Source organism: Cataglyphis hispanica, chromosome 4, assembly GCF_021464435.1.
Source record: "Cataglyphis hispanica isolate Lineage 1 chromosome 4, ULB_Chis1_1.0, whole genome shotgun sequence".
In the NCBI taxonomy this organism is placed as follows: Eukaryota; Metazoa; Arthropoda; class Insecta; order Hymenoptera; family Formicidae; genus Cataglyphis; species Cataglyphis hispanica.
The window spans coordinates 9,958,374-9,985,596 of NC_065957.1; the positions used below are offsets into that span (position 1 = coordinate 9,958,374).

General features: G+C 33.0%; 3 protein-coding genes across 9 annotated transcripts in view; 2 read left to right on the forward strand and 1 right to left on the reverse strand.

Annotated features, from left to right (window-relative positions):
• The window catches only part of LOC126848782 (netrin-1-like), a 169,252-nt gene extending 156,503 nt beyond the window's left edge, over positions 1-12,749 (forward strand). The window contains exons 5-7 of the mRNA XM_050589972.1: positions 7,666-7,734; positions 10,336-10,546; positions 11,024-12,749. Of these exons, the coding sequence (XP_050445929.1) occupies positions 7,666-7,734; positions 10,336-10,546; positions 11,024-11,168 (425 nt within the window). The 3' untranslated portion in view covers positions 11,169-12,749. The remainder of the gene's footprint in view (positions 1-7,665; positions 7,735-10,335; positions 10,547-11,023) is intronic.
• Positions 1-27,056, reverse strand: part of LOC126848789 (TBC1 domain family member 14-like) — a 160,744-nt gene extending 133,688 nt beyond the window's left edge. For 5 of the 7 annotated variants that reach the window (XR_007687307.1, XR_007687311.1, XR_007687309.1 and 2 more), the window contains exons 1-2: positions 24,726-27,056; positions 16,555-16,724 (exon numbers count right to left, since the gene is read on the reverse strand). Coding sequence is in view for 1 of the 7 variants with exons in the window: in XM_050589989.1 (XP_050445946.1) it covers positions 24,740-26,614 (1,875 nt within the window). In the remaining 6 variants the exon portion in view is untranslated. Of the gene's footprint in view, positions 1-12,880; positions 16,725-18,935; positions 19,320-19,452; positions 19,674-24,725 lie in introns of those variants that run through there. The other 2 variants (XR_007687312.1, XM_050589989.1) reach the window with 2 other exon arrangements.
• Positions 1-27,223, forward strand: part of LOC126848813 (CD63 antigen-like) — a 169,380-nt gene that overhangs the window by 95,203 nt on the left and 46,954 nt on the right. The gene's annotated exons all lie outside the window — the stretch shown is intronic.

The following is a 27,223-nucleotide window of genomic DNA, read 5'->3' on the forward strand; positions in this document are numbered from 1 at the left end:
ATATAAATAAAATTCATATAATTTACTATAAAATAAAATTCAAATAATTCACACGATACAAATCGGCCTAAAAACAATAAAAATTGATTTTTATTGTAATTATAATAATATAATAATATAATTGTAATTAAATTTTCCATTTTATATTTAACTCTCGTGCTAATTTCTATAGTTTCATTCGGATTTCAATTCGCATTTCGATCTCTCGAAATTGTTAATTTCAATATACGTTCATTTTATTAAACGTTATCAAGTGCGATAGTTGATAGCCTTTAGTTTCGAGACAAGGGATGCTCCTGACCCTCTCAAACGGACCGCGGAGATGAATTACGTCAAAGTAAATTGATTTCGAAGCAATCTCCTGTTCTGCTTCCTGCGGACGGAAGCCGATGTCAGATTTATGAGAAAAGCCCAAAGATCCTGGATGGTTTTTAAAAATATTATATATCCTACCAACTATATATATATACGTTTTGATTTTGCTGTGAAAAGTATCCTGACATTTGGTTTAAAAATAGAAAAAAAAAATCAGGGAACGCATTTCTCCTTTGAAAAAGAGAAGCTTATACGGTAAACTTTTGCAGCCAGAAAGCTTTGCCAAAGATTAGTTAAATTATAAAATACTTCCATCGTATACGTATATTGCGCGCGCTTTTTCCTAATTTAATTCTGGTTTCTCGCAGTATCCTTTTCCATGTCTAACCCCGAATGGAGACATTAAAATATTCCACGAGTGAGGTATATTGCACGCGTCTCCCAGTTCTCGTAGCAGCGAGAACTTGCACTTGCAGTTTACTTTAGACGCGACTTCTCTGCCGCAATATAATCTCATTATTCCGCGAATACCTGAATGAGGCGAGCGAGAAAATATACCGGCTGCCTCTTGCACGGATCACGCTCGCCCTAGTCTCTTTCCTCAGCTTTCTTTCCTTATCCCGGCGGCTTCCAGGAAATCTTTCCTCGCGAACTCTAGATTTAGTTGACGAACACCAGCATACAACACACGCATACACGTCTCGTCTTGCAAATACCTTTGGACCCCTACACGTGTGTTCGGCCAGATTGAGCGTGAAATACAGGAAGATCAGCCGGAACATACATAAATGTGCATTTGCGTGTATGTGTCTAATGTAAAATAAACATGCGAATAAATCGATAAGAATATAACATATGTAAGAGTATCAATATTATTTTTTTTTTTTTAATAAAGATTTTGATTAATATAATATTAAATTGCTTATAAATTTCAAACGTTTTATTATCTTGGGAGAAAAAAGGATTTAATTGGTTGCGTTAAATGCCTCGTTTATGTCGCGGGCAAATTTTTATAAATTCAGATTTCTTTATTCATTCATGTATACGTTTCGTGCGGCTGAGAGCTGATATGGATGTTTTTGTTGGCGTCTTTTAAAGTACCGCAACTACGGCAAGAATTTATGAAATTCATCTTTAAACCTCGGACACGTTCCTCTACGCGACGCGGTTTCTCTGCCAAGGAAAACACCGCCGCGTTGCAGAAGATTAATCTACGTCCGCTTCTAGAGGAACGGCGTCGCTTAAAAAGAATCCGTATAACATGAACGTCATAAGGTTAAATCTTAAGTGAAGGGATGCACTCTCTCTTGAATTTTCCTTGGGATAGAAAAAATTTAAATTCACGATGTTCTCTCTTCTTCGGAGTAAAAGTTTTCGAAACTAATTTAATATTACATGCAAGAGAATAAATATAAGAAATTTATTCATAATTTGTTTATACGTAAACAACAAATAGCAATTAAATATGAAATTTAATATTTATACATATGAGATTTTGTTATAAAATGCGAGTTTTCGCATTTTGCGAGTGAGATAAATCATTATGGAAAGTTTGAATAAATATCTATAATCTAAGTTCTCCCTTTTTATGTCGCATTTAATAGGACATGCTCTGACAGCAATATGGCTTCCGTAAAACGGAAATAGTATTAGGTCAGCTCAATAAAAACAAGTGCCATAAAATTTCACGTCACTTTGCGTAACCATTCTCAGTAACGATTAATGTGCCGAGAATATGGCTGACTAAAAATATTCGCGCATACAGTCAAGGTTAAAATAACCTCCAGAATTTATCCCAGACCGAGCCGGATACCGAGATGTCAGTCCCTCAAATTAACATCGGACATTGCTAAGTTATGATTTGCTGTAAATTATTCTAAAAATGTAATATCTAATAAAATTACTGATGATTGTTCATGTCAATCAAGAGCTGTTTTCAAAATTATTTGATACAAGAAATTATATTCGTAAAAATAATCTAAATAATCTTATTAATCACACACTCATATTATCTGGCTATTAAAAAAAAAAATTCTACTTTGAAATTGCAGGTGAATAAATTAATAACACTATTTTTTTTATAATTATAATTCCTAATTCCAGAAAAAACATCTTTTAATTTAAATCATTGATAAACGCTTTCGTATCGCACGCGGTTACAAATTGACGATGATTAAGGCACAAAGGAAGTCCCGGATCGGACGCTTCATATTAACGATGCCCACCGATTGGATATAAGCGGATTACACGCGAATATCTCGGCGTCTAAATCACGCGACTTCCGACCGCCGCGCCGGCCGTGCCGCATCGCTCGCTCGCTTGGGGACGGTCGGCCGATGAATGGAACTAGGATGAATGGCAGAATGGCAGATTCGTCTAAAGGACGCTTGTGAATGACGCATATTAGCGCCCGTGCTCGTACGTGTACGCGCAATCTCGCACATTACGTCGGAAGCGTGTCTCTGTATAAAGATATATGCTAAAATATAAGATGTAAAAAAACGTAGGAAGAAGAATACGAAGGTTATTTGGAAGAAAAGAGCGATCAAGAATATTCTCCGATCAATTCAAAGTCAACTTTTTTGTTCACAATGATGTCGAGACGTTTTATTTTTCTATTTCATTATATTATTCAATTTTATCTCTCTTCACAGATGGATATGTATCTCTTCTCTCTTTTTTTATACATTCGTCTGTGCGGTTATTTAAGCAAGATTTTTTATATGTGTACACGTTTATTACTCCTGCGCTTGATGCTGTGAACATTATTAATTCAAAATATCATGGGACACAAAGGTATTTATAAATTATTTGCGGATGTGTGAATGGGATAATTATATTCTTAATCGTTTTCAATTCCGCAATATTTATATATTGCTGAATATATAATCGGAGTTCGTTATTTGTCACATGCACTGAAATTTATTATATTTAAAATTTCATGTTTTTTTTTCACATTTTATAATGCAACCTCTGTTGATATTTAAAAAGTGCTGCTAATCTCAGAATAATACCAATTAAAAGCATATATTTCTTAAGATTACAAAAAAATGTAAAACAAATGATACAATATTTTTTAATATGAAAAGCAGGAAAAAGTTTGTATAAGCAAGTATATCTCATATCAACAATGTTGTTTTGAAATGAGAAAATAGCCATGTTCACATTTACTGCATGAAACTTTCGTTTGCATTTTTCGATAAATATTCAATAATTAATTACTATCAAAAAATATAATTTGTTAAATTTGAAATTTAACTTTTGATAAAAATGATGATAAAATCTCATAACGAATCTCATAAAATATTTAATATTGAATCTTATAGATTTTTACGATTTTTATTTTCACTTCCAATTTAATTTAACAAAAGAGTATGAAATCACTATGCACACTTCCGATATCACAACGATTTTCCATAATTGTTCTCTTTTAAAACTATATATGACATTAACATGTAACAACGAATGAATTGAAATTACAGTTTCCGATTATTTTAAATCTCAAATAGATTCCAATGCAAGTAGATAGCCACGAGTGAATTATTTTCGCATATCCTCTCGCTCATATTTTCACACTTACATAATCACGCGTATGATAAAAAATTTTTTTTTTTTCCTCTCTTTTTTTCGTGTTCAGTCTTTTGTAAGAGAGAGAAGCGTTATAATAATTAGAATATAGTTACCGAGCAGCCGGAAGACAAGAATTGGCAGAGGTGGAATTATCAGGTAAGAACGAGATAAATAAGGAGGGTGTACGTATCTTGCTTGCTTCGACAGCGCGTAACCGCTAAATCTCTAACCACCAAGTGTTAAAATGAGCACCGGCCACGAGAGAAGGATTAATTTTCTCCAATGCATCTAATCGTAATTATATGGGATTGACGTGAACCATTTTCGCACGCGATCAGGATAGTGTGTGAACCGCGCACGTATGCGGCCAGCGCAAATCTTCTCTTGAGAAATAGGAAGATGTAAATTCATGATTTTATTTTGTGTGAGGAGAAGCTTCCGAAGGATTCAGCACTTTCAGAATAAATTACATAAGAGAGTATGTAGAGAGAAATATACAAATAAATTTTGTTGCACATGTTGCATAACTCTTATGTAAAATAAAAAATACAAGTTTTTATTATTTATATAGGAAACACACTTTAAAATAAAATAAATTGTAAATTCAAAATCTCTCATCTTATCAGAAGAAGCCTGCAAAAGATTCAACACTTTCAGAATAATTAAATAAGAAAGTATGAAGAGAGAGATATTTAAATTTTTAGTCGCGAATTGTATAATGTATAAAATAAAAAATATGAATTTTTTGCTACAAAACTTGCAAATAAAATAAGATTAAACATAATCTTATTATAATGTATATACTCTAAAAAACATAAAGGACATTGCGTCGACTGTCTCGCATGAACATTCCATCACTCGGTCTAAGAAATGTATCTTTACTCTCCGTAATTTATTTTGTTCTTTTTTTTTTCTTTTCATTTTTTTCTTACCATCCACCGCTTATTCTCGCGAACCGGATGCGCGATGTTCGAAATCGTAAAATGCCAGCGTCGCACGAGATAGAACCGGTTGTTCTCTTTTTCTCTCTCTTGCATCGAAAAACAAATATTTTTCGGTGCGTCTATTGCGCGGTTTTAAATATTTGGCACACACATGTTTCTCCCGCATCAACTTCCTGCCCGGTGCGGTTTATTACTACATACATCGATACACTTCGCGATGCGTAAATAAATAACGAATTTCACGAAATACAATATATGCATTGATGTATCCTGAAAACTTACACAGAAATTTATCTAAATGCGAAAGCTTATTATAGACATAATTTGATAATTTATATTAGACATTTTGCAATGGATCAATTGCTCCATTCGTTTGAATAGCGTGCATATATTTTTGTGTGCGACTATTTATATAAGAAATTATTAATATAATTTCTTTTTGATTCTTAAATATATATTTTTAATTTATTATTTGATAAAAAACAGCATCTCACTCATATAGAATTGATGTCCTAACTTATATAGGGCCATGACAAATTTAGATCCGACATTAGAAAACTCTCTCGCAGCTACTGTCTCCGCGTTATGAAATCTAGCCACGTCGCTGGCGATAAATCAACGCATCGAGCAACAGTCTACCGATCTCACGGGTAATTCTCGATCATGCTGCCGGTCAGCCGATCAATCATTCTCTTTCAATCCTCGACACGTGCGCAATCCGGCAAACGCAGCGTACAAACGAGTGAAGGTCAATGTGGTATTGCGAGGCAGCTAGCCAACACCAGGTGGACCATTCACGCTAATTCAGTAGTTAGCTTTATACGCCCATTGGGTACGTCACGTTTCTCGATTCGCATCTGCCTATCCATATTCTCTGGACCGCAATCGCAGTCTTTAATTTTAATTCGGGGAAGTGAGATAAAACCGAACAGACAATCAAATCAAACTTAAAATATATACGTCTTTTTTTAAGAACTTTTTTAAAGAACTTTTCATATGTTTTCAGTTTGAATATTTATCCTTTCTTGTCTTTTATCAATGTATGATTAAATTAACGAAAATTAACGAAATTAAAGACGTTTTTTATTATTTAACATCTTGCCTTATGTATATTAATAATATTTCAATTATTTCAAAAAGCTCCACATATCATACATTATACTTGTGTTAATTTATGAGAAAAAATTTTATTGTTTTCATTACTTTGTTCTTTGGAGTTCTCTCCATTTTTCTAAACTTTCTCCAATTCTTCCTTTTTTCTTCCGAAAAATCATTATAAACGCTGAATTTTTTTTCCGCGCTTAAAATAAGTATTTTATAGTTTGCTTCGTCCTAGTCACCGTGCTGACTCGCACCTCTCTTGGTCTCCGTGGTAGTCGAGACTATAACACATTACTCTCGGAGAATTAATTGAACAGCTGCGAGACGCGGAGATGCGGGGACGCGATGACCGTACGGGATATAATGGATGGATAGTCGCGCAGCTAGATAATAGATGGATAGATATACGCCGGTGGATGATAATGGGCCGTGTCAAGTGCGAGACGCGACGAGACGAACTGAAGTAACTCAAGTGCCTGCAATGTGTATGCGACCACGAGGTCGAAGGCTCCTTGCGTGACGTCACGATACTCGCCCAGTATCTCGTCTCTGATATCACAATCTCGTCTGTGCACGTATATTACTACTTGCTATTATATAGACTGCTCTAAAGTTAGCCAATTATCTTTCATTTGTGAATTTTTTGATTTTTTTTTTTTTTTCCTTAGCGAAAATATCGTAGAAAGATCTTTGCACCTGTCTCTCAATTTTTCCAATTTCCAATTATTGTAAATATTCTTTAATTTATATATTTTTCAAGATTTAACTTTTTTAAATTTACTTAAAATCAAATCAAAAATATTTATATATGATCTCATCTATAATTTCTGAAACTTATTGTTAATTTCCGCGGAAAGCATTTTTAATAATTGAAAATATTGTCTGAATAAACATTTTAATATATTTTGTGATTGACAGACTTTTAAAATCAATGTTGATATGAATCCGAAATAATCCTATTATTTATCTTTTTATGTATATATAACAGGCAGAGAGTTTGCAGACTATTTTGTTTGAACATTGAATTGTTTGAAAACCATTGCGGATTGCGGCTAGCCGGAGAAATCCAGCTAGTCGATCCCTTTAATCCCTTGCTTTATAAAGTATCTTGTGGTCTTGCTCTATCTCCAATTCTGAGGATTGAAACGCGCAAGAGTATCTCAGGAGAGATGCAGAACGATTAATGTTTGTTTTCGAAAACTTTAATAAAGGGATGAATCTCTCATAAATGCAGACGTAAATACCATTTTACTAGAGTTTAACTTAATCGATCATATTGCTATTTTGTCATGTCATTTAATACATGATAAAATAATAGATAATAAAATGATTGTTCTGCTATTTTAATCAATTATTCCTATTTATAGCAAGTACTACACATGACAATAATAATCTTGACCATTCTTGGATGAGTAATAATAATTTATTTATTGCACATTGATTGCGTCTAAAAAGAGAAATATTTTTAGCCAGATGTACCACGATGATTACCATAATAGTGGTCGATTCATCATTTTGATAACCTCTGTACAAAGATCAATTACGTCAATTGTTTGACTCGACCGAATTGTATTCTGCGCGCAGTTTAAAGAACACTTTGCTAACGACGCGTTTCCTCGCTCGCCAATGTCTGCGTGCCCAAGGGAATTAACTACCGCGGTTTAACCCGCACCGCCATAAATTGATTAAGTCACTGAAAGCGATGTAATTTGTCTTCTACTTCGTTTTGTTGCAGATCAGTGTGGAAAGTGCCGCGCCAGCACGAAGAGGCTAAATCTCAACAAGTACTGCAAAAGAGACTACGGTAAGTGCGTGTCTCCAAATCAAACAATGCCGTAGACAGAGAAAGGTGTATTAATTGCGTTCTCGTCCCTGTTATAATGAAACTCGGAGAAACCCAAACATTGCATGCAAATCCCTTCGCAATGAGAATTTCTCAGAGTTCTATAATTAACTGGTAGTTATATATGCCGAATACATACAATTGCTACAAAAAGAATTCTAAAGATAGAATGATTCATAATCTGTAAAAAAGAAAAGTTTGTCTTCTTAATTTTCTTGAATTTATATATGTATTTCATATGTACATATAAAAAATTAATTTTATATTCCTATATTAGATATTCCGTTATTTTCCCAGTAGAAAGATAATAATTCAATATTGTTATATTCTGGCGAGCTAAACAGGAAAAATTAGAATGACGATAAACGTGATGATATAGACATCGATTCTCTGGCTTTATTGTAGAAAAATATTACCAGGACAGAGTTACCGGAATTGTTTCAGCTTTTATCGGGAATAGATATGCGCCCATTCCGATAACGGGAGAGGAGGATGCATGTGAAACAATGATTTATACTAGAGTGCCGTTCTCTCCCTCAAAAGTCCTCGAAAATGTTGAATATAAATGTATACTCAAAAAGGTACATAAAGAATCAGAGAGGCCGTAAGAAACAATGACAGATTTGACTTTAGAAAGCTTCAGAAGTTTTTCTTTCTTTCTTTATCTTATATATTCCAAAATTTGATATTTTTTCGCAATAAATGTAATCAGTTCTTTATATTTTCTCTCTGAATCATCGTTCTGTGTAATAGATAAAATGGTGCTATCTCAAATCGCCATTTATTTATCGATTTTTAATATTTGGGGCTCGCCGAGTTTTCTAGATCCAATTTGAGGAGAATAAGGGAGAAGGGTTGTTTGCATATATTTCTCTCTCGCGGTACTGCGTATAACGGTTCGTTAGAAAATGAAAAACTCGCGTTTTAATGTGCCGGGTGCTTTCAATAATAGAATGGTATGCCTTTGAGCCGTGGTCCGGCACGGGTTTGGCCGGGCGGCGGCTTCGACCTCCTGTCTCCTGTCCTGTCCGCTCGTTTGATTCAGCGCAGATAAATCTTCAACAGGTCTGCACTTAGCTGTCTCCGACTTAGAATAGCGGCTGAAACGACCGCGCGTCCCGCAGCCGCGTCGGGAAACCGATCGGGAATGGCGACATCCTCGACGCTGCGCGTGCTTCCACGTACTTTTTTGCCATCGCGAATTTCGAATATGCGAAGGGGTTTGAGTAAGGAAACTACTACCCCATACAAAAACACACTCAGCTGTTTCGGTATTTGCAATCCGACAAAAAGAAAACTGCGACATGGCTCAATCTCACGCAATGGCCCGATAAAAACGAGAGAATGAAAAAGAGATGGGGAGGAACAGAAAGAGAATGAAAATAGTTTTAAAAAAATAATTATTTTGTCAAAAACAATTATGTTTTAAAGACGCGCAATTAATAAAAGTAATTGTATCACAGATATAATAATCAATGTATAATAATCTTTGCGGTGAAAGGAATTTAAGTTTTATCGCTGAAAATCTTTTCTTAATAGCAGAATTTCGAAAATTTATAAGTTTTAAAATAAAAATAATATTAAAATAAAATTGCAATCATATAATTTTTTACGTAAATGTTTAATAAAAGAATCGCGTTGTGTATTCCAGTTCTTGTCAATCAATTTCTTATAAGAAAAAATAAAACAGTTTGAATCATAAATGATACAATAGTTCGACAAATGTCATTTTTAAAAATTGTCAATTATTACGAAACTCTCTATCAAAGAAAATGTATATTTTCATTACAAAGATATATATTTTGCTATCCTGATCCTATCCCGCGAGAGTAAATGAAAAATCTCCAGAGTACAACACGTGAGGAATAACGCGGCCCCATGATTCGAATAGCAAACTCCGGGGTCAAACAGAACGGCATATAAACTCGTAACGCCGACATCGAGTAATGAATGGCTCGATCGAATGCAACTCAAACGCTGAATCGTTTCGCTGGGGCATGACCCTAGTCCTTGGCGAAAGGCTAATAGTATCCCTGTCCGGAGGACGACAGGATCGATGGTACGATCGTAACAGGAAAGAAAGAAAGAAAAAAGAAAAGTCTCGCCCAACCGCGGTCCCCCATTCGATTCTATAGTCTCGAACAATTGAAAGGATCCGGGCCTCTTTTGAACGTAAGGAACACGTGTGTTCATGTTAAAGCCCGATGCCGATTACGTATTTTAGTTGTAACATAAAATGTCGATTCTATGATTATATCTACTTAAGGCTTTACAATGACGAAGAAAAATTTTTCACACATTTAATCAAATTTCAAAAAAACGTTTTTGTTTAAATTATGTAAATTGTTTTATTTGTTTGTATTTGGTGCATAAAATGTATATATAGTATATCAGATTTATGCATCATTAACATTTATAAATTCTGATCTAAAAACAGTATATTAAACAAATTTTAATATCTTATTTTATAGAATATTCTTATGTGGAAATAATTATATAATTTCATGTATTGTAAAATAAAATGCCTGAAACACATTATATTCAATTTTTTTTTTATTGTAGCAATTCTGGGCAGAATAACGGACAGACACAAGAAAAGCGACGGCTCGCAGGGCGGCACAAGTGTATCAGGCACATCCTGGATCCGATTCACTCTAAACATCGATTTCATTTACAAGAAAAACTCCAACTCGAGGCTTCGACGTGGTGACGTGTCTCTTTACGTTCATTCGGCTGATCTAGCCTGCAGATGCCCAAAAATCAAGCCGAATAAGTAAGTATTTTCTTTTGACAAATCGGAGATTAATTTTCGAAACAAAAAATTCTGCTTGTAAAAAGATAAGTGACAATTTTTTTTTAATTTTGATTCTCGACATAGGCTTCGTTACATTTTTCTCTCGCTAATTATAAATCTTATTCTTTAATCATTCTTTATCGTTAATCTTACCATTATCCAGGCAACATATCAAAGATATTATAAAGACATGCAAAATTTCGTCCTAATTTTTTCAGACATCTTTAAATGTTTATTCTATAGATATCTTTAGTGCTGTTTGATATTTTGTTTGCCTTCAACTGAAAATCAAACCAAGCAGTCAAGATTTTTTGACATAATGTGATAATCTGATAATCTAGTAAATGTGATAATCTATAACGATTGTGAACTGCCTGTCAGATTCTGAACGAACGCAAAATTACGTAGCGGTCGGCAACAACTGGCGAGTTGAGCTCACGTTATGTGTGTTCGCAGGTCGTACTTGATTCTTGGCCAAGAGAACGACGGCGGTGGCCAAGGTGGACTCACGGTGACGCAGAGGTCAATTGTCATCGAGTGGCGCGACGAATGGCACCGCCGAATGCGCCGTTTCCAACGAAGGGCGAGATCGTGCCATTGAGGTGTTCGCACGTCGCGGAAAGAGAGAAAGAGATAGAAAGCGAGATAGAAAGAGAAAAAAGAGAGAGAGAGAGAGAGAAAGAGAGGGAGAGTGAATGAGAGAACGAGAGTGAGCATGTGTGAATGTGTATGTATGCGTGTGAGAAAGATAGGGAGAAAGAGAGAGAAGTCGATCCTTTCCCAGCCGTGTTCGTAGAAGCCTGCATATCTTTATTTCCCGGCCGCGAATATCGGTATCGGGGTGCCGATTTTGTTTTACGCGCGATACTCGTCGACTACTGTACGTACGTCGAAGGCAAAGTACGAGGAAGAGGAGGACGAAAGGGGAAATTGCGATATCTCAAAATGGAGCATCCGCCGCGCGAAAATGACACGAGCAATGCACGTGCATACGGAAAGGTTTGCGCGCCAAGACAAATTCTATTACGATATAATTCTGAAGCTATTCGTAAGCAAACTATCATTATTCAAAGTATACATACTGACAAGTAAATACTAAAATCTTAGACGATTCGCATTTATCCTCAATGGATTATATATATATATATATATATATATATATATATATTTGTATGGACTTTCCTTTTTCGTTTCGATATGAAAAGGTCACAAAAGTCCAAGCCTTTAAGCCGAACTTATATCTTTGTCCGCATGAAATGCAAATTAGCTTAAATTTGTTCGAAGACGGCAAATCGCGTATCTAACAGATATCTAATGTCTCTGTATAGAAGCGAGCGAGAGTTCCTCGATGTCGATTCACTCCTGACATTTGTCGCGCGACATTTCTACGTGACAAGCGATTTATTGAACGGCATGAATCTTTGAGGCCGTGCCCGTTCGCACCCGATAAATCGCATGTCCGTGAGAAATGTCGCGAGATGAATGTCGGGTCGAATTTACGCGACAGATTCAATTACTCTGGAATACCGCAAATCGCTGCCGGTATGGTGTTCTCGGCGGTATTCAATGGCGAATAATCGCCCGAATATGTCGTTGTCTGTGTAGTTTCCGTACCATTTGTACCTAACATTTAACCGGATTTAAATGAAAAATATTTACTCCCACGTCAAAAAGCATTCGTAGCACAGTCAGAATATCGCACTCAATAGAAATTAATTAATAGAAATTAATGGTTTTAATTAAGTTGAACGCACAACGATATATGCAATGTAGTTTGTGGTATTATTACCGTTATAATATATGGAATAATCAAGCTCTTTCAAAACGCTTCTCCACAATGATAATTCATATTCATCAACATCAATTTGCTATATACAAAAAATGGACGTGTATAAATTATACGTGATATATCGTGAGCGCGATATGTATGAACCGGGCGTTAATGCATTTATATTACGGAAGGTGCTGTCATTAAAGCTTAATAAATTCGGTAAAGCGAAATCAATTTCCGAAATCATATGCACCGCTGATGGACAATCTTTAATCTTATTCGTTCCCTTTTATTTTTGCTTTACAAGCAGAAATTGAGACAATGGCTAAAAAAGGAACGCAAAATATTCTTCTGTTTTTGAAAAAAAATTTTATTTGAAGCTTTTACTTTTTTTATGTTCTTATTAGATTAATGGACCTTGTAATTGCAATTCCATCCAAGTATTTTATAAGAATGAAAAAAAAGCTTTATATATATATATATATATATATATATATTATTTTTCTTTTTTTAATAAGATTTTTACTCTTCTGTGCCTTTTTTCCTGATCTCAATTTTTTACTGTCTTAACTCTGAATCACGTAAAAATAATTTTAGATGTTTAATAAAAAAAATTATGTAATGTATACGGATCGCAAATTATATGGCAATATTTCGATATTACTGTGAATAATAATAACAAGAAAAATACATGTGATAATACAACATGTGCTCCTCGACTTTATACTCTTAAGAATATCGCGACACACCTGCTACGGAAGCATGATTCAACCGTGTCCAGTACTGGAGGACTCGTATCGTTGTCGGTATTAAAAGGCTAGTCTCAAGTAGACAAGCGCAAAATGCGTACGTACATGTAGCATGTCTTAGCTACTTCAAATCTGATTTATTCGCACCCGTCTTGTCTTGAGAGCCGGTGCACTCGGAGAAAGTGGGCGTGAGAGGAAAACGGCGCGAGAATCCAATGAAGTCTCGAGAGAGGCAAAAAGAGAAACGAAAACGTAAGCGAAGCAAGTAGATAAGAAGATGTACAAGCATGAAATATATGATTCTTAATTATTTGATATTAAATATCCGGAATATATAAGATGTTCGAAACTTAATCAAGCTACATTTCTCAGAGATCTCTTTAATAATTTTTTTAATAAGAAAATATCAAAAGATGTCGTTTATTCTTGTTGCATTTTAACTTAAAGATTATTAGTCTATCGATATCTTTATCGATAAAAATCAGTTCCAGAGTTTTTTCAAGAGAAAGACAGAAAGTAACACTGTAAGTTCATACATATTGTATATTATAACGGAAAGTTAAGTTCAATAGCGTTTTCTCAACATAAGAATAATGATTACGTTTCTACTTCATCCTATCGATTGCTAAATAAACGCTCGTTAAATCGAAAGAGAAATCTTTCCTAGTTCGGGAGAAATTCTCTGTTATTTTATTTCATTCTTCGTCAAACTGATGCACACATGAATATTATTTAAGATTTATTACATATTACAAACTAATGTAAAAGCGTGAATATTCATTACTCTATTTTTGCAAATTTATATTAGTTTATTAATGATGTTTAAAAGAGTTAAAAAAAAGATATTGCACTAAAACATTCATGTAAAAATCGTTCGTGCTCTCAAATCCGTACGGCGAATTTTAATTCGGTTAAACACATTTGAGTGTCCATGTAAAAGCATGACGCTCGCACAGACATTGATTTATTCGGTGAAATAAATTGCTTGCAATACATTTGGCTCTAAGGCTATTAGCAATCCGTGGAGTGCGGATTTAAGTCAAGTTGTCGACCAGCATCCATTTTGCTCGGCTTAAACGCTTCTTTAAGCGAAGTATGCTAAAATTGGAGCGAATGGAATTTGCCTGGAGATGGATACGCGCGTCTTGCATCCGATCGAGAATAATATAGCATGTATGACAAAGCTACGAGATTCGCGAGTCGTTCAATTGAGCAACATATAAGCGAAAATCAAGCAGAGCGCATTAGTATTTTTGGTAAATGACTATTCGTTGTGAGAATATTCGCAAAACATAATGTCTTGTTTATGACTTTTGTTAATACAAAAAGTAAAAATAATTTATAATTTAATATTAAATAAGGACACAAGCGTTGCATTGCACTTTACTTTTCGACACGGTGGCGGATTGCTCGATTGTAAATGGCACAAGATTCATCCCCGGGCTTCCCCTCCCTCTCTCGCGACTTCTGTTTTAATTTATTTATTCTTCACTCTCGCTCGATCATCGCGCGTCGACCGTATTCATATAGAAATATCACATCGCGTTCGTTGAATGTAGATTTTCTCTTGTACATTTTCTATATAAATTATTAAGATCCTTTTCTAGCTCGTATATTATATTATGTAATAGTATGAGAGAGAGAGAGAGAGAGAGAGAGAGAGAGAGAGAGAGAGAGAGAGAGAGAGAGAGAGAGAGAGAGAGAGAGAGAGAGAGAGAGAGAGAGAGAGAGAGAGAGATCGGTAGAGGCTAAGCGCATTGACACGTGTCACGATGTGAGTCGCGGACTTATCGATCAATGGTGACACTCTCTCGGATTGTTTGCGTCACGGATTCCAGACAGTGTTGGCGGCGTTCAGTTAATCATCGTTCGTAAAAACGTGAAAACATCACTGATCTTTATGAAACGATATTTTAGAGACATAATTGAAGTGGTAAATGAACGAAAACACCTAAATAAAATATCAGTCGTAGAAAAGTCATTAACATTGATAGAGATCAGTGAAGTACACTGATTTGGAAATAATCGCGTGTTATTCGATGTAATCGACGACCCGCAACCGCAAAGAGCCCACCTGTTACGTCCCGCTGCCTGATTCTATCCGGATTCCTGATATCACCTCAACACGCGAGGAAATTATCGCGGAGATTATTCTTCCAGAGCTGTAAGTCCTTCTCGCGAAAGTATAAAAGAAAAGGATTCGCGAAGATCCGACGATCAAACGGCACAAGCGTATTATTTAGAAATAATCTGTAGAAACATTTATCTGTAACCACGTGCTTTGTGTGGTTTGATAGAAAGAGAAATTTTTAAGATTAATTTGATCCTCCGAAAGAAATGGAGACGCCGTTTACGCTACTCGATTTTTTGGCGATATCGAGATAAAATTGTTCTCTCTCTACATCACAATAAGCTAAACCATCGCGCTTTTGTGCGCTATGATATTATATTATAGCCATTATAATTCTACGATATGATGAAAATACAAAATTACATATATAGATTATAAATATCGCTAAAAAATTACGTAGTGTAAATACGCTGTTACGCGCGATTGTGATAACGATCAAGCAGATTATTCTTCACGCATCGCGTTTCGAGCCAAGTTCCTAAATTGTACCGAATGCGTCCCCTTCTTCCGTTTCATTAAACTATCGATTAAAATGATCTGTTCCTTTTAGTGAAAAACAGCGCAAAAAAAAACGGAACGAGGAGGAAAATGATCTGTGGACATGTCGCGATCAAAACCTATCATCAATGCTCGCATCAGATTAGCGAAACGGTAGTATCGATTTTATTCGATAATATGTTAATTTTTTCCACATACGAAATGCGAATTATCATCGAATTTTTTTATCTATGATCAATGGAATTCTAAACATACGTTCACATCAAAACGCAAAGCGCGATAAAACTCTCTTTTTTTAATCAATAATTAAAAACTATATATATATATATATCTTTTAAAAAAAAATCCACTATGAGTCAAGTAGAAAATTTATAATCGAAAAAAATGCGTCAAAATGTCTGAAAAATATTCTACATATGTATGTTTATAGAAAAACTTATTTTAATTTCGAATGCTGTGATTTATACTTAAATGATAACGATGATATATTAAATTATATATTAAATAAAATTATATGCTTTGTTATAATATTAAAAAATAAAGTTTGCGTCAAGAGAAAATGCATTTATGATATTTGGATGCTTGCTTTTGATATTGATGAATCTAAACACAAATCGCGATAAATATTACAAACATTATAAAACAAACATTAATATCATAAACATTAAAACCATATGTTTCAACTATAGTCACGCTAATCACATGCGAGTAGTTTTCCGGAAGAGGATCCCACAGGAAGTATAAATCAGATGCGATCGCTCTCGTTTTTTAAACGAGGAGAAAACAGTCATACGCTCTTTCGTGTGTGCCGTAGTTGACAATGTATGTATGTACTTACGATTTTAACGATGGCTGAACGTGACGTCGGAAATGGAAACGATTCTGATGGATGATCGATAACATCATGGATGGACGGCGAACGTTCACGTCGTTGCGACCGCGAGCCTATAATACCACGGAGACGATCGATCTCGATCCAACAATCTTCACGTTACAAGACGGTGCATCCTAAAATCAAAGGTTACAGAGATTAAATTTGCGTACTTTCACTGTCTGAGTTTCGCGAGATTTTACATTGAAAACTCGAGATTATTCTAAATGAGTTAATAATTTAAAAAACAAAGTTGTTTTTTCAATATTATATTAATATGGTTAATATTAATATATCTCTTGATTGAGAAGTACTGAAAGATATTAATCTAAATTGATAAAAAAGTGTAACGTTTTATAAAATCTCTCGCAACTTGTGTTAAATTATTTAATCTGTAAGATCAAATAATGAAAATTCATTATATTTAATTTTGTTTCAAATGCTATGTAATAACTTTAATTTCTCTTAACAATTTCTTTTATAGGATATTACAAAAAAGTATTTTAATATTTAATACGAAATACTAGTATATAATTTCAATTATATTAAATGCTTCTCTCTTTGCAAAAATTAAAAAAAAAAAAGAAAAGATAAATTCATTATTTGCTATGTTTATTTTTAATTCCTTCAAATATGTGTTTTACATAAAATTTTATTATTAGTGACACATTCATTGAAAATAATATTCTCAAATTTTTTGATCGGTTTACACAAATTTATATATACAAAATTTTAATATTTTTTAATTTCTTAAATAAATTAAAATTTATCTATAATTTCGTTTATTTCAATTATATCAATCATATCGATTCTAACATCCTTAATTTATAAGTGAGATCCGTCGTCTCCGTTATCTACGCTATAATTACATGTATAAAATGTATCAACTTAAGATAGCTTTTTAGAAACTAAGATTAAAAGACTATATACATATATCATCCATCTGCAAGTAACACGTAGTCAGGGATTAAGAAAAACTGATTAAATCGAAACAAATAGTAGGACATGCAAATTTGCCATAATAAGATAATCAATATCAATTATTGTGCTTGTGACTGAACTAAAAAAGGGCTAACATATATTTTTAAAAAATATTTTAATTTAAAAATTGTTTAATTTTATTGAAATGTGTTCATATCAATTTAAATGTGTGAAAATTTTAATAATTCGAATAATCTATAGTCCTTTTCAAAAGACAAAAAGTTATATAAACGAATGTAACGAAACAATGTAATTTTTCTTCAGGCAGGAGATTTTTCTTTATAAACATTTTGCTGATTAAAATATGCGTATTATTGTGATATATCATCAGTTGTTAATTGCATTACAATCGAAAATACAAGAGAAGAAACAAAAATTATTATCACAAAATCATTATAAAATCACTCGGTTCTAAAAGGCTTGATTGATGTATAATTTGTTGATCTTAATCCCTGACTATATTGTCTACAGATTTAATCCCTGACATGTCGTATACAAATGCGACATGATATAATGTTAATGGGCAATTTATCCACGCCCTTGTACGTAATTCGATGTAACAAAATAACTTCGTCACGATTAAAAGTGTATTACACATACGAGTTTCTCCGAGAATCTCGTCGCTGATACAAAAATGCGACTTTTATTTGGAATTTACGAACGACAAGTATATATATATCGTAGAGTTGTACGCGATGTTTCGCAATAAGAGTATGCTATTTATACCTCCGCATTAATCGATTGCTACTGTACCACGATTATCATTTAGACTCGATTAAATTATTAAGTGTACCGTCGTGTATTGTGGTGTAATAAATGTGATTAGTTGTACGAAAAATAAATGCAATGCGTAAGAACTATCGCAAAGAACTACATGTTCCTTCAACTTTGTTAAATTTATTATTAACATTTTTTCCATACTAGAAATATAATTTCATAATATAAGAATTTTATACGTTTAGTAGATGTTTCACAAAATAAATTTCCTCCATTTTCAATTCTTTTTATAATTTTCGGTATTTTTAATATAATTGAAATTTTTGTTTGAAAATGATATGATTCAACAATACGAAAATAAACAAATTAATAATATGTACTTAAGCTTCATAACTCGCCGCTAATTTTACGAATAGTATAATTATATAATTAATTCGCGCGTGATATGATTTTTATTTTCAACAGTTACCATTCATGCCACTAGCTTACTGTTTCTCTGTCTACCGGCAATGCAGAGGGCGTTAGCGTACGGTAAACTTTTCGCACCAATTTTCACGAGACTCTAGCTTGGCGCAACGGTTTTTTTTCTACAACAATTTTTTTCTCTTTCTCTATTTTGCTTACATTAAATATACATGACATGTACATACCTGATGATACACACTTTCGATGCGATGTTGGGCAGGAAAATGATTTGTGAAATATGCGAAGATGATTTCGAGGATGGACGCGGACACGCACGGGAACGGATCGCTAAATAAAACGGAATTACAATAATCGATTTTCGTCACGCACGATATTTAACGCGTTATCACATACACGTTTGACACATCTCGAGATACATTCGCGATAATTTTTTCGCCGCGACATTCTTTTAGAGCTTAAAAAAACGCGAGAAATACGAAGTAGTTTAAGCGCGACTGTGATTGTTGCGATGCGGTTCGCGATTGAACGTGAAATGCGCGATTATTCGAAGGCAGTTGCGATTTTTGAAGTATCGAACGAAGTGGCGCACCAATAACAGTAATTTTCCCCTAGAAGTAAAATTTGAAATATTTTAATAAAAATATCGGAATTTGATCGAAATAATGCTTGTTATAAACGATTGTTATAAAATAAGGAAAACGTAATCAGTGTAGCTAATTACAGAATGAAATATATACATACCTGAGAGTTCATGCCAAATAAGGAAATATAATGTGAAATATAGGACGATGTTTCTCTCGGTCGATTACAATTATACAATACGAAAAAATCGCGTAATAATGATTATATTATATTTAACGTTTATTACGATGCACGTCTAACTTTACGAGAGATATTTGCGATACTTTTTCACACGCGAAATACACTTGAGAACGATAATCATCGTGAGATTTACAGATCGACATGACTGCGACTTGCCGCAAGTGACTATTGTTCAGAATTCTGAAGTCAGCTAGATAGCGTTGTTTCAATTACCAAAGTATCAGCAATGTGGAGCGCGCGAATTAATAGTTATTTAAATTCGAAATATTTTAATAAACATTAGAAAAATTAGATTAAAATGTTGAATTGCCATAATTTGTTCAATGTATAAAAATTTAATAATATTAGAAGTAATATTAAAATAGCGAAGTATACAATTTCAAAATAATATTAAAGGAAAATTTAAATTAAATTATACAATGTTAATTAACGTCATATAAATATACAAATTTATATCATATACAATTTAGTACAGCTTTTACTTTCATTCAAGGAATAAAGAATTCAGCAATTCGATGTTATGCAGTATAATCTTTATTTATATACGAAAAAAAGTCATCCATAGAGATATGTTGGCGTCATTTACAATATTTTTTAGACGTGTATTAATATATTTTTTCAGATTTCATTTATCATCCATTACATTATATAAAAACGGTCGTTACACTATTGCGATAAATATCGTTGACTCTTTCGATTAAATTAGGAAGCAAGCACGTGGTTATGTACATTAAAATAGTTTTCGTAGTATTGTAAAATTTCGTTTAATAAAAAGCATAATTAGAGACGTCATCGTGCATTGTGATCTCATAGCGTCCACAAAATGTTGAAAATCCTTAAAACAAATTAGTTTATCTATCTTCTTTTATATGTTTCCAGAGCGAAATGTATTTTTTTTTTTCAATTTCGTATTAAAAAATATGAAGATTTTTTTCCCTAATTTGCTAACGTCTCTATGTATACTTTACATGTTTGCTCATAGGTATACATCCGACAAAATAAATACGGGGATCGATTCTTTAAAAAATATATATTACAATATTGCACTTAAGGTAAATGTACACGATAAAACGCGTATAAAATATACAATGAGTTCCTCTATCGAGGCACTAACGACAAGGAACACAGAAGTGTCACATAGTACATGCATGGTTGTTTGTGCACAGATTTTTAACGTCTTTGCATTTACACGATTTTATCATGTTTTAGGCGTCGTATCTTCAACTTTACACGGAAGAAATTTAAAAGCCTAAAATACATATAGGTATATCCACAAAGAATATTATTTAGCATTGACGTGTTTGTCAAGATCAGAGATGTCTCTTCTTCAAAAATAATTATATATATATATATATATATATATATATATATATAATTATTAAATAGTATTATATCATTACCATTTTTATATAAAATAATATTTTTGTAGTTAAAGTACATTAAGTTTAATACAATTATTGTACTCAAAAGAACGAAAAAATCGCATTTTTAAATATATCTTCTTCATATTGATCTCTTCTAGAGATATCTTCTAGATTGAAAAAGTGGATATACCTACAAATATTTTAATGCAATCAATACATGGACAAGCATACACCACATATGTGCACATAATTATACATATATATACATATATATATATATATATATATATATATTTTTTTTGTTCGTAGCAAGTCGCGACCATAATTACAATGTGAATATTGAGTCGGTTATTAAGGCGGACAAATAAGATTCGCGCGTTTTATTTCAATCGTTTTTATCCTTTGGATATAATTAAATATCGCATTTGTTGTTCGAGATTTATTATAGTATCCACGACAAAAGTTAGACAACTGTATTGGTTACTACTAGTTATATTAGCCAATAGCATAGTTTAATATAGTATGGTGCTGATAATTGGCAATCCATTTACACTTAGAGCATAAATGGAGACATTTCATTTAAATGATCTTTTCGCTTATTACAACCATAATACAGTTGGCACATCATCGTCAATTATTTCATAAAAATATTACATTATGTTTAAGATGGAAAGATATTCACAATAATATACAAATAGTACGTTTTATATAGTTTTTGAATGATATAATCATGACTTATTACTTAAAAATGTGAATAAAATTATTATAATAAAAAAAGAAATGAAAAAAAAAATTGAAATTTCATATATTAAAAATTTTAAATAAAATTCACAGTTTCTCTCATATCTCGTGATATAAAGTTAAAAAAATACATATAGAATATATTTCGATTACATCTTTAAGAGAGTTTTAATTTATAATATATTTAAAACTTTAATAACAAGAGAAAAGCTCAACATAAAATATAATTTCATATCATCACAAAAGTTAAAATCGATTAAATAAAAAATCTCAATTTATTTCACAATAAATGATAAATAATTGCCGTTCAAAATTTATCATTGGAATAATAATAATGTATTGTAATGGAAAAAAAAAGTCTGTAGACAAGTGCACAGTGTGCAACTGTTTATCTGTATATAAATGTAATAGATGTAGATGTTTAGTTTCAAAATAACATAATTCATTGTGTTCTAAGCTAACATCTTATTCATTTGTGCTTTTTATATACACCTATAAACTTATTCGTTATGTATTGTTCATGTATTGTTTGTGATCGCTAAATATTAGTAATTTGGAATAATGGATGGAATGAGAGTATTGTCGATTAAAAACTAGATATATGATTAGAATATATTACATTCATGAGTTCTCTCACTTTTCAACTCGAGATATTATTCACATCTTGAGATTTATGAATCATGTGTATTTTAAAAACATATATTATATATTATTGAGAAGCACTCACTGATTGCACAAATTATCATTATATAAATAAAAAACGCACAGCTATATATAACTAAAACGCAAAACGTCATTACTTTAAATAATCCTGTCTTGTATACTTAAATGAAAGAATTTAACGTGACAATTATCTCACATTATGGGTATCTCAGCGACTAGTTTCCCACAAATGTATGTTTCTAATTTTGCCATTCTGCTATGTCTTGCATTATATAAAAGAGATATATATATATATATATATATATATATATATATATATATATATATATTTGAATATAGTTCTTTATATTGATAGAAATGGTGATAGTCTATATTTCTGCAACTTCAAGCTTCCAAGCCATGCTATATGCAAAGTTATTGCAATGTACTTGTAACTATCATTCTGAAATATGGATAGCAATATTGAGACTGTGGTTGATCGGTGGTATCACATCCGTATTAAACAGAACAGTACGTAACAAGCACATACAATAAGCTTATTGCAGTTAAATTGTATGAAAATACATTTTTGAGATTACTCTCTTAGAATACAGTTTGATAATTATATATAGCTCATACATTCTTAAATCTTGAATATATATCCTATCTTCATTATGAAGGCCACTCAAAAGACGGGACATGATAGGATTTCGCTATTTGAAACTAAATATTATAAATTGCCATATTCTGTAGCAACAATAAGGAAAACAGAAAGATCATGTAAATATTATTTTAAAATGTGTGAACTAGTAAAATAACTTTCATTGTAAATTGTAAACATTTTATCACATGCTTCATTGTAATAATCTCATATTTAGCACCTTATCCATAACTGTAAAAAATGACAAAGCAAGATAATGTAAGCAATATGCGTCGATTTGCACTGAAAAAATTTAAAAATTGTTTTAAAAAATTCGTAATTTATTATTATGTTTCAGAAAGTAAAAGTTATGCAGTTATATAAGCAGTACATTCTTAATGTACGGCTAATGTAATATTTTAATAAATTGTAAAAGATCTCGTTAAAACATTCGTTAAATTTTACTTCGAATATTTTACTTATATATGTTTGAATTATTTAGTTTCGCTTCTTCACATAAGCCAATATTGATCAAAATTTTCGTATGAAATATATTTGGCGTGGCACGCAATTTCGATTTATTCTATTAGATATTTATTGTGATATATACCATATCTCATGAATATCAGAATTTTAAAAAACAATTGAATATTTTGTAGCGAGAATTCCCTTTCAATTTCGACATATCTAATTCTAGTCATGTGAGTGAGATTACATATACATGTTGTATTTATGAGAATAATACCTGTATTGCAGAGTATATTGAATAATATTTTCATATATTCGAGTATGTATCTCCCTTCAGTCTTGAAAAATCGTTTCCAGAGTAAATTGAGAATAGATACATAAAGAATAAATCAATATATCTTAAAACTGAAATGCAGTAATACAGTAATATTACAAGTCGATGTATGGAGCAAAATCGATAGCATTGCGAACATTTAAATATATATCATAATATATAATATATCAAATATAAAAATTTATAAGCTTTAATAATAATTTGATAAGAACTTAAATATACGAATATGTATAAAATTGAGCGAAATTTTTAAATCACTAACAGTACTCTCCGTTCAATTTCTCGACATCTAAAAAAATATTTCACAAACTTATAAATCGTTACATTTTCGACAAATATTAAATGAAAATACAAAGTGAGCATAGATCTATTAATAGAACATGCTCATGTGATCTACATTTTAAATCATTTTTCATAGTTTCATTCCTTATAAGAAACACGTTTATAAATAATCAAAACAGTCAATTACATTATTTACACAGAAAATATCACTTCTATAACAAGTTTTTTTTTATTTCATATATATGTATAATTTTCATAAATTTATAACACACACACATGTGTGTGTGTGTGTGTGTGTGTGTGTGTGTGTATAGACACACACACACACACATATACGTTATAAATTTTGAAAATTATTTATAATTTTTTGTGCAAAAACTTCTATTAATATTCTATATATCTTTGTCAATTGTAAAATAAGTTTCAAACGTATTAATTTTAAAAAATCTGAGATGAGTTCGTTTATGCATCTTCTTCAAATATTTAATATAAGTTTATTTTAATATAATAAATTATATATAATATAAAATTTCAATAAAAATGTGTATTCTGATACCAATATATAAATCATAGTACAATAATAAAAATATAAAAATTATAAAACCTGCATTAGATTTTAAATATTTGAAAAAATAATGAATAACAATATATAAAAAGTTTTTGCATAAAGATTCAAATTTTCTTATCACAATAAAAAAAATTGTAATTCAATTTTCTATACCTTTTGATACTAAATTATGCAGAAAATTGTATCAACATTTGCTGAAACGTTGTTGTCCCAACAGTAGTAGACATTTGACTAATACTGTTGAATAAAGATTCTGCTTGTAAATTTTCTGGCAATCTAGTGAGAAACTGTGCACCATGTACAAAGTCCATTTTCAACAATTCTTCCTGATACAAGTGCAATACTCCCAATGCTGTTCTGAAGAGGAATTCATCTCCATCTCTGAGAAAGACATCCCAAACTCTACATGCAACATCAAGAGGCATTGCTTTTGCATATATAGTATATAACCAATCTAATAGATATAAATCCGGACTTAATCCAGCTACAGTGAAATGGGAAAAAACTTTTGGCAGCTTATGCGCAAGAGCACTGGAATATACCTTGTAATAAGTGTTCATTCTTTTTTGGTCCAATGTAAAGGCGGCTCTGTGACAAGGATAATTTAGCAAATTTGCGAAGCAAGCAAAGGCGTCTGATGGTTCCATGTTTAATGATAGCACAGCACCAATAAAACTCATTCCTTGCACGTAGCCTACGTCCGGTCTATATACGGCATATGCTGCCAAAATACCCTGAAGGCTATTGGATAATGGTCCACTTTCTTGAAAGACACATAAGGTAGGAAAGGTACGAGATACATCTAATCTGATTGCAGCTAATGATTCATTGTTTGGGCTCGACATTGCTCTGTCTAAGCAAAGATTATAAAGATGCGGCGTTATATTTAAATTATTCGAAATCGCTAGTTTCCATACTCTACCACGTACACTTGGTGGTAAACCACGCCACCATAACTCCCTCACTTTCTTCGTATTCTTAACACTTTCGAATTTAGGTAAGACATACACATTCCACGTATTAGAATCTTCAGCTAATCTTTCTTCTTCTTTTAATTGATACTCTCGTTGTTGCTTACGCTCTTTCTCTTCGCGCAATTCTCTTTTTCTCGCCGCTTCTAAAATAGCATTGTATTGCTTACGGTGACGTTCTTCTTCCAATGCATTTTTCGCTGGTAAATTTGCTGGTCTCGGTTGCTGAATTAAAGCTGTACTACCGCCTACTTTGTCGATATTTCTTGATGGACTACTGGTAGGTGTCGACTGTTGAGAATCCCGATTTTTCCATGAAAACACATTCTTTGTAAAAAGTGAGTTTAATCCCCAACGTTTAGATGACTTTTCGGTTTTTTCTACAACATGTTGCTCATCAGATCCCAGGAAGCTTCCTGACGGTGATATTTCACTAAGGGAAGACACTGTACTACTACACGATCGTGGCAGGCTATTCCTTGGGCTGCTGTTTGCACTGACATTTTCAAGCTTTATATATTTATCTGTTTCAGGTTTGCAGGATTGTTCCTTACCATTACACGGAGATTCCAAGTACTGAGAAGTACAGTCGATTTGTGCATTGTTGGAAGTTTTAGCTTCCTCCACAGAATATAGTTGCTTCGTGGAAGGATTGTAAGCCAAAGACATGCTTTCCAAGGCATGATTCAGGCTGGTTCCCGCTACCCCTACAGAAACCACGTTACCCGCGTCGTACCATTTGTTCTCCCTGATATGCACGCACAGAGCCTTGGTCTTCGTCGCCGGTATGGGTGCCACATCGCATGCCAGGGCCTCGTCGATGTTGACGCTGTCGCAGCGCACCGAGTCTCCGTTTAAGGACACCAACTGCTGCTTGCCGACCTTCGGCGCGATGTTACTGGCGATATAGCAACCAGACTCGCGTCCGGTGACCTTCACCATTTGGAAACTGTTGGCGGCATTATTGTAGCGTGACTTTACGTTTTCGCCCGATATCTGGAGGCTCTGCGACGAGACGGGAATTGACGCGTTAGTGCCATTCAAGCGTGGGGACATCGCGGGACTCTTCATGGCTGGTTGCAATCTCCTAACCTCTCGTCCAGGTCGCCTCTGATCGAGGTCGTGGATGGTCGTTCGCGCGTCGACTTTTTCGACGCGAGACTCATGAATCCGTGCATGCTTCCTTATCGATTGTCAAGGGTCTGCAAAGGGCCAGCATGGAAAACGACGATACGTTTCGGTGGTCCAATGATATGTCGACTGCTACGCAAAATCCAGACCGTAGCAGTCCGAAGGTGATTCTCAATTAAGCGACTCCTAGAACGGATGGTACGATCGGTCACTCGAGTCGCATATCCATATAATATTCTCCCTCGGTCTTGCCTTATAAAATCGTTATTCGAATACTATATTCAACGGATAAGATAACTCGTCGGTCGCGTCTAAAAATACAGCATCCGATAATATCGGATGCAAGGTAGGAATGAGAGGATCGAATATATATAGTCACAAACCGCAGCAAAAAAAAATCACGCTCTTTGAAATTAGTCGCGAGATCAAAGAATCGCGTGCATCACTGAAAACATTATTTCATACCAACCAAGGCTGATATATATGAAATTATCCAAAGACATAAACATAATCGAAGAGTTTTTATCGAGATGAAATAATTATGACTTG